We start from the raw sequence: 20,173 nt of genomic DNA, 5'->3' as shown, positions 1-20,173 counted from the left end.
TGACTTCATCAATGTGCTGCTATATTGGCAGCTCATCAGGACATACAGCTAACCAGTCTCTCCCACCCTCTGCCCTCTCTCACTTAGTCCCTCCAATATTTCGATGGCTCTCTTTCTCTCTCCCACCTCTCTTTCCCTCCCTCTTCCGCCTCTCCCCTTTTCTCCCTCCCACCTCTCTTTCCCTCCCTCTTCTGCCTCTCCCCTTTTCTCCCAATCTTTCTCACCTCTCCATTTCTCTCACTGCTGAAGCAATACTCTGCTTCTTGCCTTTCTTTCTCTTTATTGCTACTTTTTCAGTCTCTCTTTCACTCTCTAAGCAACCAAATATTATTTCTCTGGCCATTGCTCTCCTCCTTCACTGTGTAATTTGTTCTTCTCCTGCTGTCTTTTTCTCTCTGTCTCTCTGAGTGGTGGGATTATGGAGGGAGGTTTTAGAAGTGAGCAGAGTCCAGAGTCCTGGGGTTTTGATCATATTCCCTCTGTGCCAACTGGCCTGTGAAGCCTGATATTCCTTCACTCACTTCTCTAAATCTTCCCTCGCTCCCTCTTGCTCCATCTCCCTTTACATCCCTCATTCTCCCTGCCTCCACCTCTCAACCATTCCATCTCCCTCTATCATCCTTAATTTCCCCACACAATCTTCCCTTTCCCTCCCCTTCTTTCTCTCTCCTCGCCATCATTCCTCTCTCTCACTCTCTATAGTGTTAAAGGTGATAAAACGAGAACAGTCTAATAAGGATTGATATGGGATGGGGGATCCCCCTGTTTCTCCTGCCCACCGCCAGTGTCACCATTTTACTGTTAATGGTCTATGCCGGCTTTTACTGCAGAGGCAGCGAAGTGATTTGTGTGCGCTCCGACACTTTTACTAGATTGGGAATTAGTCCAAGAGCATCCGCTTTCTGGAGGAATAACGGAAAATCAAAGGCTTCTCCAGGACAAAAGTCTTCCCTAAGCTATCTGTATAGACATGCATAACATTTTCCTTACATCGTGTTTCTTTTTATCTCTCAAAATCTCTTCTCCGAGCCAAGTTTGAAACCATGGCGACCTCACTATTGTGCACCATGTATCGTGCAACTTAACTGACTTTTAAGGGGTATACTGTAAAATGAAGGAAGTCACCTTCAGGCTACTCTCTGTCCTGCTTGGCTACTGGCAGACCCAGGCTTCTCTGAATCACTTGGATGGACGGACGGAGACAGAGACAGAGACAGAGAGAGAGACAGACAGACAGAGAGAGAGAAAGAAGTGCAAATGACCTGACAGGAGAAAAATAAAAACAACAAATAGATAAAATAGCAGGGAAAGGTAGTGGGACTACGACCATTTGTGAAGCTGTTAAAGCTATTTTGATCATTACAGATAAAAAAAATCTAGAAAAATCCCTACTGTTTATACAGATTGATAAAGAGAGAGAGTGTGAGTGATAGCGAAAATCCGGATCATAATCAGACACAGTAAGTCCACCTTTAAAAGGACACAGCCATTCTGTGGAGGAGTCACCTTTCCCATCATGTCTGTTGTTTTTCTCTCTCTCTCTCTCTGAGGGACCACAGACGTCTTGTGCTTCCTGAACACATCGGCGACAGCAGGCACAAGCTCTCATGGAGGGAAGTTTCCCTCATCCTCTAATTTCAATTCAATTCAAAGGGGCTTAATTGGCATGGGAAACATATGTTTACATTGACAAAGCAAGTAAAATAGACAAACTATCTCTCCCTTGCTTCCACTCTCGCTCTCCACCCCTTTCTATTTCTCAGTCCTTTACCATCTATGTTCTGTCAATCTCTCGCCATCTCTTTGTTTCCCTCTTATCTTTTCACTTCCTACATCTCTCTCACCATTTTATCCTACATCCTACATTTATCCTACATTTACATGCTAGTCATTTAGCAGATGCTCTTTAGCAGATGCGATTTATCGTAGTGCGCACATACATTTGTGGTACTGGTCCCTTATTGGGAATCGAACTCACAACCCTGGCGTTGCAAGTGCCATGCTCTACCAACTGAGCCACACTTGAATCACATCATTAGAAGTTTACTTGAATAATTAACAGCCAATGACTCACAATACTAGAAATGGTAATGTAGTGTGGTTGATAAGAAACAAGTCAACCTCCAGAGAACTACCTCCCTGTATGACTCACTCCCTAACATCTGCTTTCAGGGGATTAGAGGAAAACATTCACATCTCTGACCTAGAAGATTGATATAGAAGTGCCATCTACTTAATGTGCTTCATCCATCTCCAGATGAATAGAAAGTAACAGCTTGATAATTGTGGTGGTGGTGTTCCACTGGGAATCCTAATGTAATACATGTGGTCCTGTGCGGCGCAGTTTGTAGAGCATGGTGCTTGCAACGTCAGTATCGTGGTTTTCAATTCCCGCTGGGGCCACCTGGAAATATATAAACGCATAACTATCTATCTATCTATCTATCTATCTATCTATGTATGTATGTATGTATGTATGTATGTATGTATGTATGTATGTATGTATGTATGTATGTATGTATGTATGTATGTATGTATGTATGTATGTATGTATGTATGCATCTATCTATGTATGTATCTATGTATGTATCTATGTATGTATGTATGTATGTATGTATGTATCTATCTATGTATCTATCTATGTATGTATCTATGTATGTATGTATGTATGTATGTATGTATGTATGTATGTATGTATGTATGTATGTATGTATGTATGTATGTATGTATGTATGTATGTATGTATGTATGTATGTATCTATGTATGTATGTATGTATCTATGTATGTATGTATGTATCTATGTATGTATGTATGTATGTATGTATGTATGTATGTATGTATGTATGTATGTATGTATGTATGTATGTATGTATGTATGTATGTATGTATGTATGTATGTATGTATGTATGTATGTATGTATGTATGTATGTATGTATGTATGTATGTATGTATGTATGTATGTATGTATGTATGTATGTATGTATGTATGTATGTATGTATGTATGTATGTATGTATGTATGTATGTATGTATGTATGTATGTATGTATGTATGTATGTATGTATGTATGTATGTATGTATGTATGTATGTATGTATGTATGTATGTATGTATGTATGTATGTATGTATGTATGTATGTATGTATGTATGTATGTATGTATGTATGTATGTATGTATGTATGTATGTATGTATGTATGTATGTATGTATGTATGTATGTATGTATGTATGTATGTATGTATGTATGTATGTATGTATGTATGTATGTATGTATGTATGTATGTATGTATGTATGTATGTATGTATGTATGTATGTATGTATGTATGTATGTATGTATGTATGTATGTATGTATGTATGTATGTATGTATGTATGTATGTATGTATGTATGTATGTATGTATGTATGTATGTATGTATGTATGTATGTATGTATGTATGTATGTATGTATGTATGTATGTATGTATGTATATATATAGTACAATGCTGTGTACTACTCCCTTCACAGAACAGCGCAAACTTGCTCTAACCAGAATAGAAAGAGGAGTGGGAGGCCCTGGTGCACAACTGAGCAAGAGGACAAGTACAATAGAGTGTCTAGTTTGAGAAACCGACGCCTCAAAAGAGTCTGACCATTAGACCGCTCCGTCTGCCTCTCCTGCGGAGACTGTGTTGTTTTGGGTCGGCCTCTGGGATAAGATCCCATGTCCAGGGTGGAGGTCCAAACAAAGGATCCGCTTCGGGAAAGAAAGACGTATTCCTGGTCGTAACGATGGTAAGATGACATTGCTTTTATATCCAATAATTCTTCTCGGCTGTATGTAATAACACTTGAGATTTTCTGGGCTAACAATGTAAGAAATAATGTATAAAAAAAAACAAATAACTGCATAGTTTTCTAAGGACCTGAAGCGAGGCGACCATCTCTGTCGGCGCCATCTGCTGGTCAACCCAGCACAGAGTTGGTAATCACAGAGCCCAGTCTTACCAATTAAATGATCCACAGTTAACACACTGGTTTGTACTAGGTTAAACTGTATTTCCCCAAACTAAGACCTTGAAAGAGTCAAAATGATGCATTCATTCACAAACGACGTTGCAACATTAGCCTACTTCTGAAGTCAATTAAATCTATTGACTCCATCGTATAATTCTCTGAAATGCCTTTGCCATGTGTGCCAAGTGTTGAATGAAAGACTATTTTTCCATGAATCTTTCATAAATTCCTCACATCCTTTCTCTTTGCTTCATTCTGAAAACACATTGGGCTTCGGACAGTCTCATCCTATAAGGTGGAGGCAACAAGATAGGCTCCAAGGAATTGTGGAAAGACACATTTAAATAAATCAAATCAAATCAAATGTTATTTGTCACATACACATGGTTAGCAGATGTTAATGCGAGTGTAGCGAAATGCTTGTGCTTCTAGTTCCGACAATGCAGTAATAACGAGCAAGTAATCTAACTAACAATTCCCCAAAAAACTACTGTCATACACAGTGTAAGGGGATAAAGAATATGTACATAATGATATATGAATGAGTGATGGTACAGAGCAGCATAGGCAAGATACAGTAGATGATATCGAGTACAGTATATACATATGAGATAAGTATGTAAACCAAGTGGCATAGTTAAAGTGGCTAGTGATACATGTATTACATAAGGATGCAGTCGATGATATAGAGTACAGTATCAACGTATGCATATGAGATGAACAATGTAGGGTAAGTAACATTATATAAGGTAGCATTGTTTAAAGTGGCTAGTGATATATTTACATCATTTCCCATCAATTCCCATGATTAAAGTGGCTGGAGTAGAGTCAGTGTCATTGACAGTGTGTTGGCAGTAGCCACTCAATGTTAGTGGTGGCTGTTTAACAGTCTGATGGCCTTGAGATAGAAGCTGTTTTTCAGTCTCTCGGTCCCAGCTTTGATGCACCTGTACTGACCTCGCCTTCTGGATGGCAGCGGGGTGAACAGGCAGTGGCTCGGGTGGTTGATGTCCTTGATGATCTTTATGGCCTTCCTGTAGCATCGGGTGGTGTAGGTGTCCTGGAGGGCAGGTAGTTTGCCCCCGGTGATGCGTTGTGCAGACCTCACTACCCTCTGGAGAGCCTTAGGGTTGAGGGCGGTGCAGTTGCCATACCAGGCGGTGATACAGCCCGCCAGGATGCTCTCGATTGTGCATCTGTAGAAGTTTGTGAGTGCTTTTGGTGACAAGCCGAATTTCTTCAGCCTCCTGAGGTTGAAGAGGCGCTGCTGCGCCTTCCTCACGATGCTGTCTGTGTGAGTGGACCAATTCAGTTTGTCTGTGATGTGTATGCCGAGGAACTTAAAACTTGCTACCCTCTCCACTACTGTTCCATCGATGTGGATGGGGGTGTTCCCTCTGCTGTTTCCTGAAGTCCACAATCATCTCCTTAGTTTTGTTGACGTTGAGTGTGAGGTTATTTTCCTGACACCACACTCCGAGGGCCCTCACCTCCTCCCTGTAGGCCGTCTCGTCGTTGTTGGTAATCAAGCCTACCACTGTTGTGTCTTCCGCAAACTTGATGATTGAGTTGGAGGCGTGCATGGCCACGCAGTCGTGGGTGAACAGGGAGTACAGGAGAGGGCTCAGAACGCACCCTTGTGGGGCCCCAGTGTTGAGGATCAGCGGGGAGGAGATGTTGTTGCCTACCCTCACCACCTGGGGGCGGCCCGTCAGGAAGTCCAGTACCCAGTTGCACAGGGCGGGGTCGAGACCCAGGGTCTCGAGCTTGATGACGAGCTTGGAGGGTACTATGGTGTTGAATGCCGAGCTGTAGTCGATGAACAGCATTCTCACATAGGTATTCCTCTTGTCCAGATGGGTTAGGGCAGTGTGCAGTGTGGTTGAGATTGCATCGTCTGTGGACCTATTTGGGCGGTAAGCAAATTGGAGTGGGTCAAGGGTGTCAGGTAGGGTGGAGGTGATATGGTCCTTGACTAGTCTCTCAAAGCACTTCATGATGACGGATGTGAGTGCTACGGGCGGTAGTCGTTTAGCTCAGTTACCTTAGCTTTCTTGGGAACAGGAACAATGGTGGCCCTCTTGAAGCATGTGGGAACAGCAGACTGGTATAGGGATTGATTGAATATGTCCGTAAACACACCGGCCAGCTGGTCTGCGCATGCTCTGAGGGCGCGGCTGGGGATGCTGTCTGGGCCTGCAGCCTTGCGAGGGTTAACACGTTTAAATGTCTTACTCACTTCGGCTGCAGTGAAGGAGAGACCGCATGTTTCCGTTGCAGGCCGTGTCAGTGGCACTGTATTGTCCTCAAAGCGGGCAAAAACGTTATTTAGTCTGCCTGGGAGCAAGACATCCTGGTCCGTGACTGGGCTGGGTTTCTTCCTGTAGTCCGTGATTGACTGTAGACCCTGCCACATACCTCTTGTGTCTGAGCCGTTGAATTGAGATTCTACTTTGTCTCTGTACTGGCGCTTAGCTTGTTTGATAGCCTTGCGGAGGGAATAGCTGCACTGTTTGTATTCAGTCATGTTACCAGACACCTTGCCCTGATTAAAAGCAGTGGTTCGTGCCTTCAGTTTCACACGAATGCTGCCATCAATCCACGGTTTCTGGTTAGGGAATGTTTTAATCGTTGCTATGGGAACGACATCTTCAACGCACGTTCTAATGAACTCGCACACCGTATCAGCGTATTCGTCAATGTTGTTGTCTGACGCAATACGAAACATCTCCCAGTCCACGTGATGGAAGCAGTCTTGGAGTGTGGAGTCAGCTTGGTCGGACCAGCGTTGGACAGACCTCAGCGTGGGAGCTTCTTGTTTTAGTTTCTGTCTGTAGGCAGGGATCAACAAAATGGAGTCGTGGTCAGCTTTTCCGAAGGGGGCGGGGCAGGGCCTTATATGCGTCGCGGAAGTTAGAGTAACAATGATCCAGGGTCTTTCCACCCCTGGTTGCGCAATCGATATGCTGATAAAATTTAGGGAGTCTTGTTTTCAGATTAGCCTTGTTAAAATCCCCAGCTACAATGAATGCAGCCTCCGGATAAATCGTTTCCAGTTTGCAGAGAGTTAAATAAAGTTCGTTCAGAGCCATCGATGTGTCTGCTTGGGGGATATATACGGCTGTGATTATAATCGAAGAGAATTCTCTTGGTAGATAATGCGGTCTACATTTGATTGTGAGGAATTCTAAATCAGGTGAACAGAAGGATTTGAGTTCCTGTATGTTTCTTTCATCACACCATGTCACGTTGGCCATAAGACATACGCCCCCGCCCGTCTTCTTACCAGAAAGATGTTTGTTTCTGTCGGCGCGATGCGTGGAGAAACCCGCTGGCTGCACCGCTTCGGATTGCGTCTCTCCAGTTAGCCATGTTTCCGTGAAGCAAAGAACGTTACAGTCTCTGATGTCCCTCTGGAATGCTACCCTTGCTCGGATTTCATCAACCTTGTTGTCAAGAGACTGGACATTGGCAAGAAGAATGCTAGGGAGTGGTGCACGATGTGCCCGTCTCCGGAGTCTGACCAGAAGGCCGCTTCGTTTCCCTCTTTTTCTGAGTCGTTTTTTTTTTTTGGTCGTTGCATGTGATCCACTCGGTTACACTGGTTGTAAGGCAGAACACAGGATCCGCATCGCGAAAAACATATTCTTGGTCGTACTGATGGTGAGTTGACGCTGATCTTATATTCAGTAGTTCTTCTCGGCTGTATGTAAAGAAACCTAAGATGACCTGGGGTACTAGTGTAAGAAATAACACGTAAAAAAACAAAAAACTGCATAGTTTCCTAGGAACGCGAAGCGAGGCGGCCATCTCTGTCGGCGCCGGAAGACAGTGGAGCCCAAAGTAAAGCTGGGCGATATGGACAAAATCCATATTGCGATATATTGGCTGAATTGACGTGACAATGATAAACAGAACGATAAGTTTAGAACTATGTGCACCACATTAAACAATGTATTAATAATCCTTGAAACTACTATTTATTTTGTGATTGTTGTAGCCATCAATTGTCCCATTAACAAACACCCATATCAGCAATCGTATTTCATTGCAAACTTCACATTTCTCAAGAATATGGCTACTGATCGTAATGAACGATATCAGCAAAATGCCTGTGATAAGTGATCAGTATGGTCGATGAAGATCATTTTTGGTTTATCGTCCTAGGTCTAGCCCAAAGTGTTGAACAAATGCACTCTACAGGTGTCTGCAGAAAAATAACAGTGTGCTTGTTTTATTTGTCCATTATACCAGAATATATCGCCAACCTAACTAAGATGGACTATTTATATTGACACCCAACCCCCTTTGATTTACACTGCTGCTACTCACTTTTTTTTATCTATGCATAGTCACTTTACCTCTACCTACATGTACAAATTACCCAACTAACCTCTATCCCCGCACATTGCCTCGGTACCAGAACCCCCTGTGTATAGCCTCAGTATTGTTATTTTATTGTGTTAATTTTTATTTTATATTTTACCTTAGTTTATTTAGAAAATATTTTCTTAATTCAATTTCTTGAACTGCATTGTTGGTTAAGGGCTTGTAGGTAAGCATTTCACGGTAAGGTCTACACCTGTTGTATTCAGTGCATGTGACAAATACAATTTGATTTGGCTGTCTGCAGCAGAGGCATAATGCAGTGATGGTCTATCATGTGGTCTGTCCATTCCACATTCATTTAGAGTAGCCTAGAGATCAGATATATTTACTCTGACACACACTAATCTAGCCTAATTATGCCCCCTTATCCAATGTACCTGTCCAATGTCACAATGAGTGATCTACTTAAAAACAACCCAAAACAACTAATCTCCTATACCACAAACTCTCCATCGCCTCTCAGCTACACTCTCCAGAACTGAACTCCATCTCACTCAATAACACTTTATTCATCCCTGAAGAGGTAACAGTGGATAAACCCCAGTTCATGTCAGAAAAACTTACAGTAGAGTAGACTAACATAATCAGTCTTGGTTAAGTATCGTTGGTCTTTAACATCAGACTAAGAACGTCAAACTAAGCCTAGTCAAATCCTAATTTATTCTCAGTAAATCTCACCACTACTGCACTCAAAAATACATGAGGTGACACCCTTCTGGTTTTCCTGCTTTGTGTATCGTTTTAAAGGCAGTCTAGTGCATTGCTCTAACCCGGCTCTGTTCCTACCATATGGGCTGGCAGCATGGCTGAGCAGCTGCTTCATTCGACCACACCCACTGAACAGGGAAATCCTGGGCCAATGAGGCTGGCCCGTTTGTTGGCTCGAGGCACAGCAATGACTCGCTCCTGTGACTGTCACATATATGTCACTCCGTTCGAACAGCCTCCACAGGAGAACTAAGCTGTGTTCACGCACATTCACCCAGGCTAATCTCCTAGGTAATAATACCTTCCAGTTGTTTCTTTACTTTGCAGGATTGTCACAAATTTCTCCCTTTTGCTGAAAATAATGTGTAATGTTCTAATTCTGCGTAAGCCTTTCCTACGTAAGTTGTTATAGAGTGGCTATGCTCGATACCCTGGTGGAGGAACTGCACCTCCCGCAACCGCAGGGCTCTCCTGAGGGTGCATTCTGCCCAATGCATCACCGGGGGCGCACTGTCTGCCCTCCAGGACACATACAGCACCCGAGCAATGACCTGTTCACCCCACTATCATCCAGAAGGCGAGGTCTGTACAGGTGCATTAAAGCTGGGACAGAGAGAATGAAAAACAGCTTCCATCTCAAGGCTATCAGACTGTTAAATAACCATCACTAGCTATCACTTTCCTCACCATCACTTTTCTACGTTGTAGAATAATAGTGAGGACATTAAATCTATGAAAAAACACATGGAATCATGTACAGTAGTAAACAACAAAAAAGTGTTAAACAAATCAAAACATATTTGAGATTCTTCAAAGTAGCCACACTTTGCCTTGCTGACAACTTTGCACATATTCTCTCAACCAGCTTCACTCAGAATGCTTTTCCAACAGTCTTGAAGGAGTTCCCACATCTGCTGAGCACTTGTTGGCTGCTTTTCCTTCACTCTGCAGTCCAACTCATCCCAAACCATCTCGATTAGGTTGAGGTCGGGTGAATGTGGAGGCCAGGTCATCTGATGCAGCACTCCATCACTCTCCTTCTTGGTCAAATAGCCCTTACACAGCCTGGAGATGTGTTGGGTCATTGTCCTGTTGAAAAACAAATGATAGTCCCCCTAAACGCAAACCAGGTGGGATGTCATATTGCTGCAGAATGCTGTGGTAGCCATGATAGTTAAGTGTGGCTTGAAATCTAAATAAATCACTGACAATGTCACCAGCAAAGGACCCCCACACCACCATACCTTCTCCTCCATGCTTCACGGTGAGAACCACACATCTGGAGATCATCCGTTCACCTACTCTGCGTCTCAAAAAGACACGGCGGTTGGAACCAAAAATCTTAGATTTTGACTCAGACGAAAGTACAGATTTCCACCGGTCTAATGTCCATTGCTCGTGTTTCTTGGCCCAAGCAAGTCTCTTCTTCTTGTCACAACACAACGGATTGGCTCAAATGCATTAAGGAAAGAAAGAAATTCCACAAATTAACATGGCACACATGTTCATTGAAATGCATTCCAGGTGACTACGTCATGAAGCTGGTTGAGAGAATGCCAAGAGTGTGCAAACTGTCATCAAGGCAAAGGGAGGCTACTTTGAAGAATGTAAAATTGGCTTAACACGTTGTTGTTTACTACATGATTCCATATGTGCTATTTCATCGTTTTGATGTCTTCACTATTATTCTACAATGTAGAAAATAGTAAAAATTAAGAAAAACCCTTGAATGTGTAGGTGTCTCCAAACTTTTGACTGGTACTGTATAAACTGTATTCTAGTAATGCCATCCTATTCAACTATTTCTGTATATATACACTATTCTATCCTAAGTATTCTACAGATATACAATATATTCTATCCACATACTGTCCATAATATCCCATCTACATACTGTCCATATAGCACACGCACACGCACACACACACACACACACACACACACACACACACTCTGGACTCCGACATTGCTCCTCCTAATATTTATATACTTCTTAATTCCATTCTTTTACTTTTACTAGGAACATAAGCATTTTGTTGCATCCGCAATAACATCTGCTAAATAATATATAACATGTGATTTGATATTGCTATTCCTATTTCATAGACCTACTGTAGGTGGGACTGCAAAACAACAGCAGCAGAAGTATTGCTTTGTATTTTCCAAAAATAAGAAAGGACAATCAGTGTTTGCCCTCTAGAAGCAGCCAGGCAGACAGACAGGCAGGCAGGCAGACAGGCAGGCAGGCCCAGCAGCAGACTGATTAATCAGTAAACATTAGCAAAAGTGTCTCTGATGCAAACAGCACAACGCTGGAACACAGCAGAGCAGTCAGATGGAACTACAATTTATGGCAATGCTGAGAGAGTGATTGTGTATCATTAGCTGCTGGTTGTAAGAAAATTATTGTGTGTGTGTATCTCTCTATGTATGTAGTGCATCTCCATTCTGTATAGTAGTTCTGGTGTGGGTTAATGTTAACGGGGGTGGTAAAGTGTTGTTAAGGTGGAGGTTAATACTCATACTCCCTCCTCACTAACGTACCACTAAGAGCCTGCACCACAGAGTAATGAACCATACACAAAACAACTGGATGTAGCTCTAGGAAATGAACAACCACATTTCTCCTGGCTGATATGATGACTCTACTGCATCAGTGTGCTACTGCATCAGCATTCACATGTTCTGCCTGAAAAACATTGTCTGTATCCCAAATGGCACCTTATTTCACTATATAGTGCACTACTATGGTAACCTATATAGTACACTACTATGGTAACCTATATAGTACACTACTATGGTAACCTTGCAAGCCAGCCTGATCTCGAGAGCTTACATAGATTACTCACTACTGTATCTGTGTAAATCATTTATGTTAGATATTTAGCCAACCATTTCAAATAAGGAAGTGTTCTGCTACAATATTGGGTACAGAAGAAGTACAGGTTGATAAAGCTTTAACCTGTAATATGCACTGGGCTGAGAGTGATGTCATTACCAGAGAAACCATTGGAGGATGGAACACTTACTCACGCAGCCAGTATTACAAATGACTGGAGTAGAACTGTGTCTGCGAGGGAAACAGAATGAACTAGAGAACAAATCAGTTTCCAAGAAAAGTAATTTGAACAGCCCATTGTTGTCTGGTGAAAGAAAAAGTGAATGCACCCCCTAAATAGGAACGTTATGACAAGTTCAAATTCCACAACAGCTATTTCACTCAAACGACAAAACAGGCATATGAGATAGAAGCCAGGCTTAAGAGGCCCATTTACTTCCAAAACAACTGTCAGAAAACCTCTTATTTTCCACTGAAATGAACCAGCTTCTCGTTATGTGTTTGAGCATCTAAAAAATGAGTGTATTCACTCCTTACTTCAATATATATATATTTTTCCTCTACCCACCCTTCTGTCCACTAAAAACATAATTACACTTCCTTCATTAAAAAGAGTCATTTCTTGAGCGGAGGAAAGTGCTACAGCTGTCCCTTGATTACTAAATGGAATAGAGCAATGATCTATGAAGTCATTAGGTCTACGGTGTGGAACTAATTTCAATCCTGGAATGAACCGCAGAAGCAAGGAGAGCGGCCTTCTACAAAGAGAGAGAGAGAGAGAGAGAGCAGTGGACATTTTCTACCCTCAACGTGTTGTCCATGAATTCTTAGATATCAGCTGATTAATCTTCGGTGAGTGATTCCAATCTTGTGTGTGTGTGCGTGTGTCTCTGCATGTGATTCCATAGTAAAAGTGCTGATGATAATCAGAGTGCGTGGCCCAGAGTTGTTGATGATGAAAGATAATCTCAAGGGATGGTTTGAAGGCCTGGTTAGTAAACAGTGTCAAACTCATTAGCAGTAGGGAGTAGATCACTATCTAAAGGATTGCTTGAGAGTGGGGAGTGCCTGTATAGTGAAATAGATACTGTATTGGTTTAAATGGATAGCATTACCAGGTCATTGAACTTGCACTGTCCATACTAACCTACAGTTGAAGTCAGAAGTTTACATACACCTTAGCCAAATACATTTAAACTCAGTTTTTCACAATTCCTAATATTTAATCCTAGTAAAAATGTCCCTGTCTTTGGTCAGTTAGGATCACCACTTTATTTTAAGGACGGTAGCGTCCCACCCCGCCAACAGCCAGTGAAAGTGCAGGGCGTCAAATTCAAAACAACAAAAATCTCATAATTAAAATTCCTCAAGCATACAAGTATTTTACACCATTTTAGAGATAAAATTCTTGTTAATTCAGCCACAGTGTCTGATTTCAAAAAGGCTTTATGGCGAAAGCACCACAAACAATTATGTTAGGTCACCACCAAGTCACAGAAAAACACAGCCATTTTTCCAGCCAAAGAAAGGAGTCACAAAAAGCAGAAATATAGATAAAATTAATCACTAACCTTTGATGATCTTCATCAGATGACACTCATAGAACTTCATGTAACACAATACATGTATGTTTTGTTCGATAAAGTGCATATTTATATCCAAAAATCTTATTTTACATTGGCGTGTTATGTTCAGTAGTTCCAAAACATAGTGATTTTACAGTAGAAGCCTCAAACAAGTTCCTAAAGACTGTTGACATCCAGTGGAAGCCTTAGGAAGTGAAACATGACCAATATCCCACTGTATCTTCAATCGGGAATGAGTTGAAAAACGACCAACCTCAGATTTCCCACTTCCTGGTTGGATTTCTTCTCAGGTTTTCACCTTCCATATGAGTTCTGTTATACTCACATACATCATTCAAACAGTTTTAGAAACTTCAGAGTGTTTCCCATCCAAATATAATAATTATATGCATATCCTAGATTTTATGGCTGAGTAGCAGGCAGTTTACTCTGGGCACCTTATTCGTCCAAGATACTCAATACTGCCCCCCAGTCACTAAGAAGTTAAGTATGTGAAATGTCAGAATAATAGTAGAGAGAATGATTTATTTCAGCTTTTATTTCTTTCCTCACATTCGCAGTGGGTCAGAAGTTTACACACACTCAATTAGAATTTGGTAGCATTGCCTTTAAATTGTTGAACTTGGTTCAAATGTTTCTGGTAGCCTTCCACAAGCTTCCCACAATAAGGTGAATTTTGGCCCATTCCTTCTGACAGAGCTGGTGTAACTGAGTCAGGTTTGTAGGCCTACTTGCTCAAACACGCTTTTTCAGTTCTGCTGTTGGGGTTCGTTTCCTTGTTCCTTGTCAATCTTTGGCTCATTGGTGAAATTAGCATTATGACAATATCTTTAATTAAATCACTCAAAAACCTTTATTAATGCAATTGCAGACAGAAGTTGACAACAGGAACATAACGCATGTTTCCGAGTAAGTTCTGCAAAATAGTCAAGGGTCCAAGTTATTTTATTAAACCCGAAGTCCAGCCTTAGTGATGTCACTGCCTACGTTATTACCTTCTACTCATGAGACCAAGCCCATGCATTCACAGCTACACAAACATAGAGTTTCAGTGTTATGTAAAAGCTTAGCAGAAAATGTCCACTCCCCAATTTGATGTATAGTGGAATGTCTGACTAGTCTCTTATCTCTTATCATCCTTGGGGAGTTCTGCATCTCTGCATCTTTTTAAAAATCTTTTAGGCTCTTCTCACAGATACACTGAACTCTTTGGTTTCATTGGGAATCCAGATTTCTAAGGTACCTTCTTGCAGTTCCTTCCGCTTCCACTGGATGTCACCAGTCTTTAGAAATTGGTTGAGATTTTTCCTTTGTGTAATGAAGAAGTACGGCCATCTTGAACAAGGGTAACTTGAAGTGTACTGTTAGATAGAGGCGCGTGACCAGAAAGCTAGCTACAGTTTGTTTTCCTTCTGTATTGAACACAGATCATCCCGTCTTCAATTTTATCGATTATTTACGTAAAAAAATACCTAAAGTTGTATTACAAAAGTAGTTTGAAATGTTTTGGCAAAGTTTACAGGTAACTTTTGAAATATTTTGTAGTCACGTTGCGCAAGTTGGAACCGGTGTTTTTCTGGATCAAACGCGCCAAATAAATTGATATTTTGGATATATATCGACAGAATTAATCGAACAAAAGGACCATTTGGCTGATTTCTTTTGATTTTTCCATGATGTCAAGCAAATAGGCACTGAGTTTGAAGGTAGACCTTGAAATACATCCACAGGTACACCTGCAATTGACTCAAATGATGTCAATTAGCCTATCAGAAGCTTCTAAAGCATGACATCATTTTCTGGAATTTTCCAAGCTGTGTAAAGGCACAGTCAACTTAGTGTATGTAAACTTCTGACCCACTGGAATTGTGATACAGTGAATTATAAGTGAACTAATCTGTCTATAAACAATTGTTGGAAATATTACTTGTGTCATGCATAAAGTAGATGTCCTAACCAACTTGCAAAAAGTACAGTTTGTTAACATGAAATTTGTGGAGAGGTTGAAAACCGAGTTTTAATGACTCCAACCTAAGTGTACGTAAACTTCCTACTTCAACTGTATATTATACAGTAGCTATATTATATACACTATATATACAAAAGTCTGTGGACACGTCTTCAAATTAGTTTTAGGCTATTGCAGCCACACCAGTTACTGAAAGGTGTATAAAATCGAGCACACAACCATGCAATCTCCATAAACAAACATTGGCAGTAGAATGGCCCGTGGCACCGCCATAGGATGACTTTCAACGTGGCACCGTCATAGGATGCCACCTTTCCAATAAGTCAGTTCGTCAAATTTCTGCCCTGCTAGAGCTGCCCCAGTCAACTGTACGTGCTGTTATTGTGAAGTGGAAACGTCTAGGAGCAACAATGGCTCAGCCGCGAAATGGTAGGCCACACAAGATCACAGAATGGGACCGATGAGTGCTGAAGCTTATGTAGTGCCTTCCTTTGCTCTTGACCATAGCCACTGCCCAAGCCTGAAGCGGGTTTGTTTCGTACGCATACAGTCCACACTCAAGGTTTCCTAACGACCAAACATTCAATGAGATCCAGGGACATGGTGCAACAAAAATGTTTATTCTTCTTATATCGAACACAAAAATGATTCTCCAATCAACTTAAAGCATAGATTACTTGATATGGAAAATACATAATATGACATGTCTGTATGTCTGTATGCGTACGAAACAAACTCGCTTCAGGCTTGGGCAGTGGCTATGGTAAAGAGGAAAGGAAGCCACTACATTCAAGTCAAAAAACTATACTGCTCCCGCATCTAGCAAGGATTCCCCCCCCCGCCGAAGGCCCAACTTCCTGCCTTTATCCTAACACACTTACCACAATACAATGAATGGGAAAGAGGGTGGGCCAAAAACTGAATTACACTAACAAATGAATATATCTCAATCAGGTAAATATAAATCATAAAGGTACGTACCTAATATTTCATCATGTACATTAATATTTACTATAATTACAGACATGTACATGGAGCTCGGAATGTTCAGTCTTTTATACAAATATGTTCAAATCCGCTCTAACAGCATGTAGGACATAAACATCTGTCCCTGGTCGCAACACTCACTACCTAGTTCCAAACTGTCCCGAAGCAACATCAGGACAAGAACTGTTTGCCAGGAGCTTCATGAAATGGTTTTCCATAGCTGAGCAGCCGCACACAAGCCTAAGATCACCATGCGCATTGCCAAGTTTCGGCTGGAATGGTGTAGAGCTCGCCGCTATTGGACTCCGGAGCAGTGGAAACGCGTTCTCTGGAGTGATGAATCAACTTCACCATCTGGGTTTGGCGGATACCAGGAGAACGCTACCTGCCTCAATGCATAGTGCCAACTGTAAAGTTTGGTGGATGCGGAATATTTGTCTGGGGCTGTTTTGCATGGTTCGGGCTAGGCCCCTTAGTTCCAGTGAAGGGAAATATTAACACTATAGAATACAATGACATTCTAGATGATTCTATGCTTCCAACTTTGTGGCAACAGTTTGGGGAAGGCCCTTTCCTGTTTCAGCAAGGCAATGCCCCCGTGCACAAAGCAAGATCCATACAGAAATGGTTTGTCGAGATCAGTGTGGAAGAACTTGACTGGCCGGTAGAGAACCCGAGCTTCAACCCCTTCAAACACCTTTCGGATGACTTGGAAAGGAGATGATTGTGGACTTCAGGAAACAGCAGAGGGAGCACCCCCCTATCCCCCTATCCACATCGACGGGACAGTAGTGGAGAGGGTAGTAAGTTTTAAGTTCCTCGGCGTACACATCACGGACAAACTGAATTGGTCCACCCACACAGACAGCGTTGGGAAGAAGGCGCAGCAGCGCCTCTTCAACCTCAGGAGGCTGAAGAAATTCGGCTTGTCACCAAAAGCACTCACAAACTTCTAATGATGCACAATCGAGAGCATCCTGTAGCAGGGACCGAGAGACTGAAAACAGCTTCTATCTCAAGGCCATCAAACTGTTAAACAGCCACCACTAACATTGAGTGGCTGCTGCCAACATACTGACTCAACTTCAGCCACTTTAATAATGGAAATTGATGGAAATTGATGTAAAAAATGTATCACTAGCCACTTTAAACAATGCCACTTAATATAATGTTCACATACCCTACATTACTCATCTCATATGTATATGTATATACTGTACTCTATATCATCTGCTGCATCTTTATGTAATACATGTATCACTAGCCACTTTAAACTATGCCACTTTGATTACATACCCTACATTGCTCATCTCATATGTATATACTGTACTCGATACCATCTACTGCATCTTGCCTATGCCGTTCTGTACCATCACTCATTCATATATCTTTATGTACATATTCTTTATCCCTTTACACGTGTGTGTGTGTATAAGGTAGTAGTTGTGGAATTGTTAGGTTAGATTACTCGTTGGTTATTACTGCATTGTCAGAACTAGCAGCACAAGCATTTCGCTACACTTGCATTAACATCTGCTAACCATGTGTATGTGACAAATAAAATTTGATTTGATTTGAATGCTGAATGCGAGCCAGGTCTAATCACCCAATATCCGCGCCCGACCTCCCTAATGCTCGTGGCTGAATGGAAGCATGTTCCCGCAGCAATGTTCCAACATCTCTTCCCAGAAAAGTGGAGGCTGTTATAGCCTGGGGACTCCATGTTAATGCCCATGATTTTGGAATGAGATTTTCCATGAGCAGGCGTCCACATACTTTTGGTAACGTAGTTACTGTATCGTACAGTAACTGGGGCCATATTAAACAAGCATCTTAGAATATGAGTGCTGATCTAGGATCAGATCTCCCCTGTCCATGTAGTCTTATTCATTGTGATCTAGGCATAACTGGTCCTAAAATCAGTTACCACTCTGAGGCGCCCCTGATAGTTAAGTTGCTGTGCGGTCAGGGGTCCATCCTCCTACAGAAAGAGACACACAGCATCACTTAACCCCCATAATTAACCCTTCACCCTCTGGCTGAATGTCTCTGCTGCTCACACTGATTCAATCAGCCATGTCTTGTCAGAGTGGTTTAGCCCTGGGAATCTACGGTTTTGCACAACCCACAACCAGCAGGCTAACTCTGGCCCAATAGGGGTCATACGATGATATAATCATGATGAACGCTCAGTAGGGTTAATGGTGGTGATACCGTAGTGTGTGTGTGTGTGTCTGTGTGTGTATAGCGTCTCTTACCCTCGATGGGTGATGTCTTGAGCCTACGGCAGAGCCCTTGCACGTCTCCGTAGGAGTCGGCTATCTTGGTGACGGCCTCTCCGCTCCTCAGCTCCATCAGGTCCCGGAGATCCATCACCGTGATGCCAAAGTCCCCTTCTTGGTTGCCATCGGCAACAGAGTTCCCCGGAGGGTGGTCCGCCGTGTTGTTGGCCATTTTGTTTTCGTTGTTCTTTGTTTTTCTCTCTTTACTCTATGACTGTCTCTCAGTGCCTCTACAGTCCCTCTAAGAACTGGTTAGTGGTGCTGAAATAGTTCAATAGTAAAACAAGGAAGTCCAAGTCACCTAAGGGCTTCAACACCTATGTCCTTACTTTTTTTGCAGACAGGAATCGTGGGTAATGTAGAAGTAGTGTGTGTGGTCAGAGGACGGGTTTCTGGACCCGGTAGTGCATTAGTTTCCACGTAACAGTGGAGACATGATCCGTTGACCACTTCTTCTGTTGCACGAAACTGCAGGAGATAGAGACAAGAAAACATAGTTGTTTTTTTAAACATTGCAAAAGTCATAAAATTAAATTACCATTGTTTTCAAATAAATGTGAGGGGACACTGATGAGAGCATAATTTAAGTAATTGAGGTTTGGTTTGGGGAATGACCTGTTAGAACAACAAGGTCACTATTCTCTGTGGAGGGCATGAAAGGTGAAAAAAAGAGGAGAAAACGAACAATAAAAGACAATACAAAAGCACAGATCTCAAGTCAGATAATAGCTGATTCTTGTAAAAGAATGTGAGGACAGCCATGCTTTGCATTGACGTTAAACAAAGTCTAAGGACATACAGTAGGACATATATAGTATTTAAGATAATATGACTCTCCCATGACACCCATGGCCCTTTTGTTTGTATAGGATTAACAGGCTGTCAGTCTATCCAACTGCCTGTCCCAAAGTGACTGCTTTTACCCTATATGGATAAAGATACCATGGGAATCACCATAGCAACCGGGTTCTAGGACAACAGGATCCAGTGGTATAGAGAAGTTATCAGTGGTGTGTAGCTGTAGAGAGAAGCTATAATAGGTGGTATTGCATGGGAGGTATTAGAGTCTAACATATCAGGTTTTAATACAGCACTGTCTGTCGGCAAGAGGACACTATGCTAATGTGAGATAGCGCTCTGGACCGCTCCTCTGGGCCGGTGTGCGTGTCGCAGTGTGTGTGTGTCCCTGTCACACACACTTGTGGTGTTTAGTGGGTCTCCATGACACACTAAACACCACAAATGGAGGTCACCCTTTGATGTGTGCTTATGTGATCAGAGCTGATGTGTCAGAGTGTGACTCTCCGGATTCACTTTCTCTGTCACACAGGCTGGGAATACACACCACACCCACACACACCCACCCACCCACACACACACAAACTACTACTGTATAATTATCCAGAAGCGGATATTT

The 20,173-nt window shown here is 42.1% G+C and overlaps 1 protein-coding gene across 7 annotated transcripts in view; it reads right to left on the bottom strand.

The window, feature by feature from the left end:
- Positions 1–20,173, bottom strand: part of LOC112254856 (plasma membrane calcium-transporting ATPase 1) — a 176,601-nt gene that overhangs the window by 91,850 nt on the left and 64,578 nt on the right. For all 7 annotated transcript variants that reach the window (XR_006083793.1, XM_042324651.1, XM_042324649.1 and 4 more), the window contains exon 2: positions 18,733–19,224. Coding sequence is in view for 6 of the 7 variants with exons in the window: in XM_042324651.1 (XP_042180585.1) it covers positions 18,733–18,928 (196 nt within the window). In the remaining variant the exon portion in view is untranslated. The remainder of the gene's footprint in view (positions 1–18,732; positions 19,225–20,173) is intronic.

This window comes from Oncorhynchus tshawytscha, linkage group LG07 (genome assembly GCF_018296145.1).
Source record: "Oncorhynchus tshawytscha isolate Ot180627B linkage group LG07, Otsh_v2.0, whole genome shotgun sequence".
Classification (NCBI taxonomy): domain Eukaryota; kingdom Metazoa; phylum Chordata; class Actinopteri; order Salmoniformes; family Salmonidae; genus Oncorhynchus; species Oncorhynchus tshawytscha.
The sequence above is the reverse complement of the archived record's forward strand: the minus strand, read 5'-3'. Positions and strand labels throughout refer to the sequence as shown.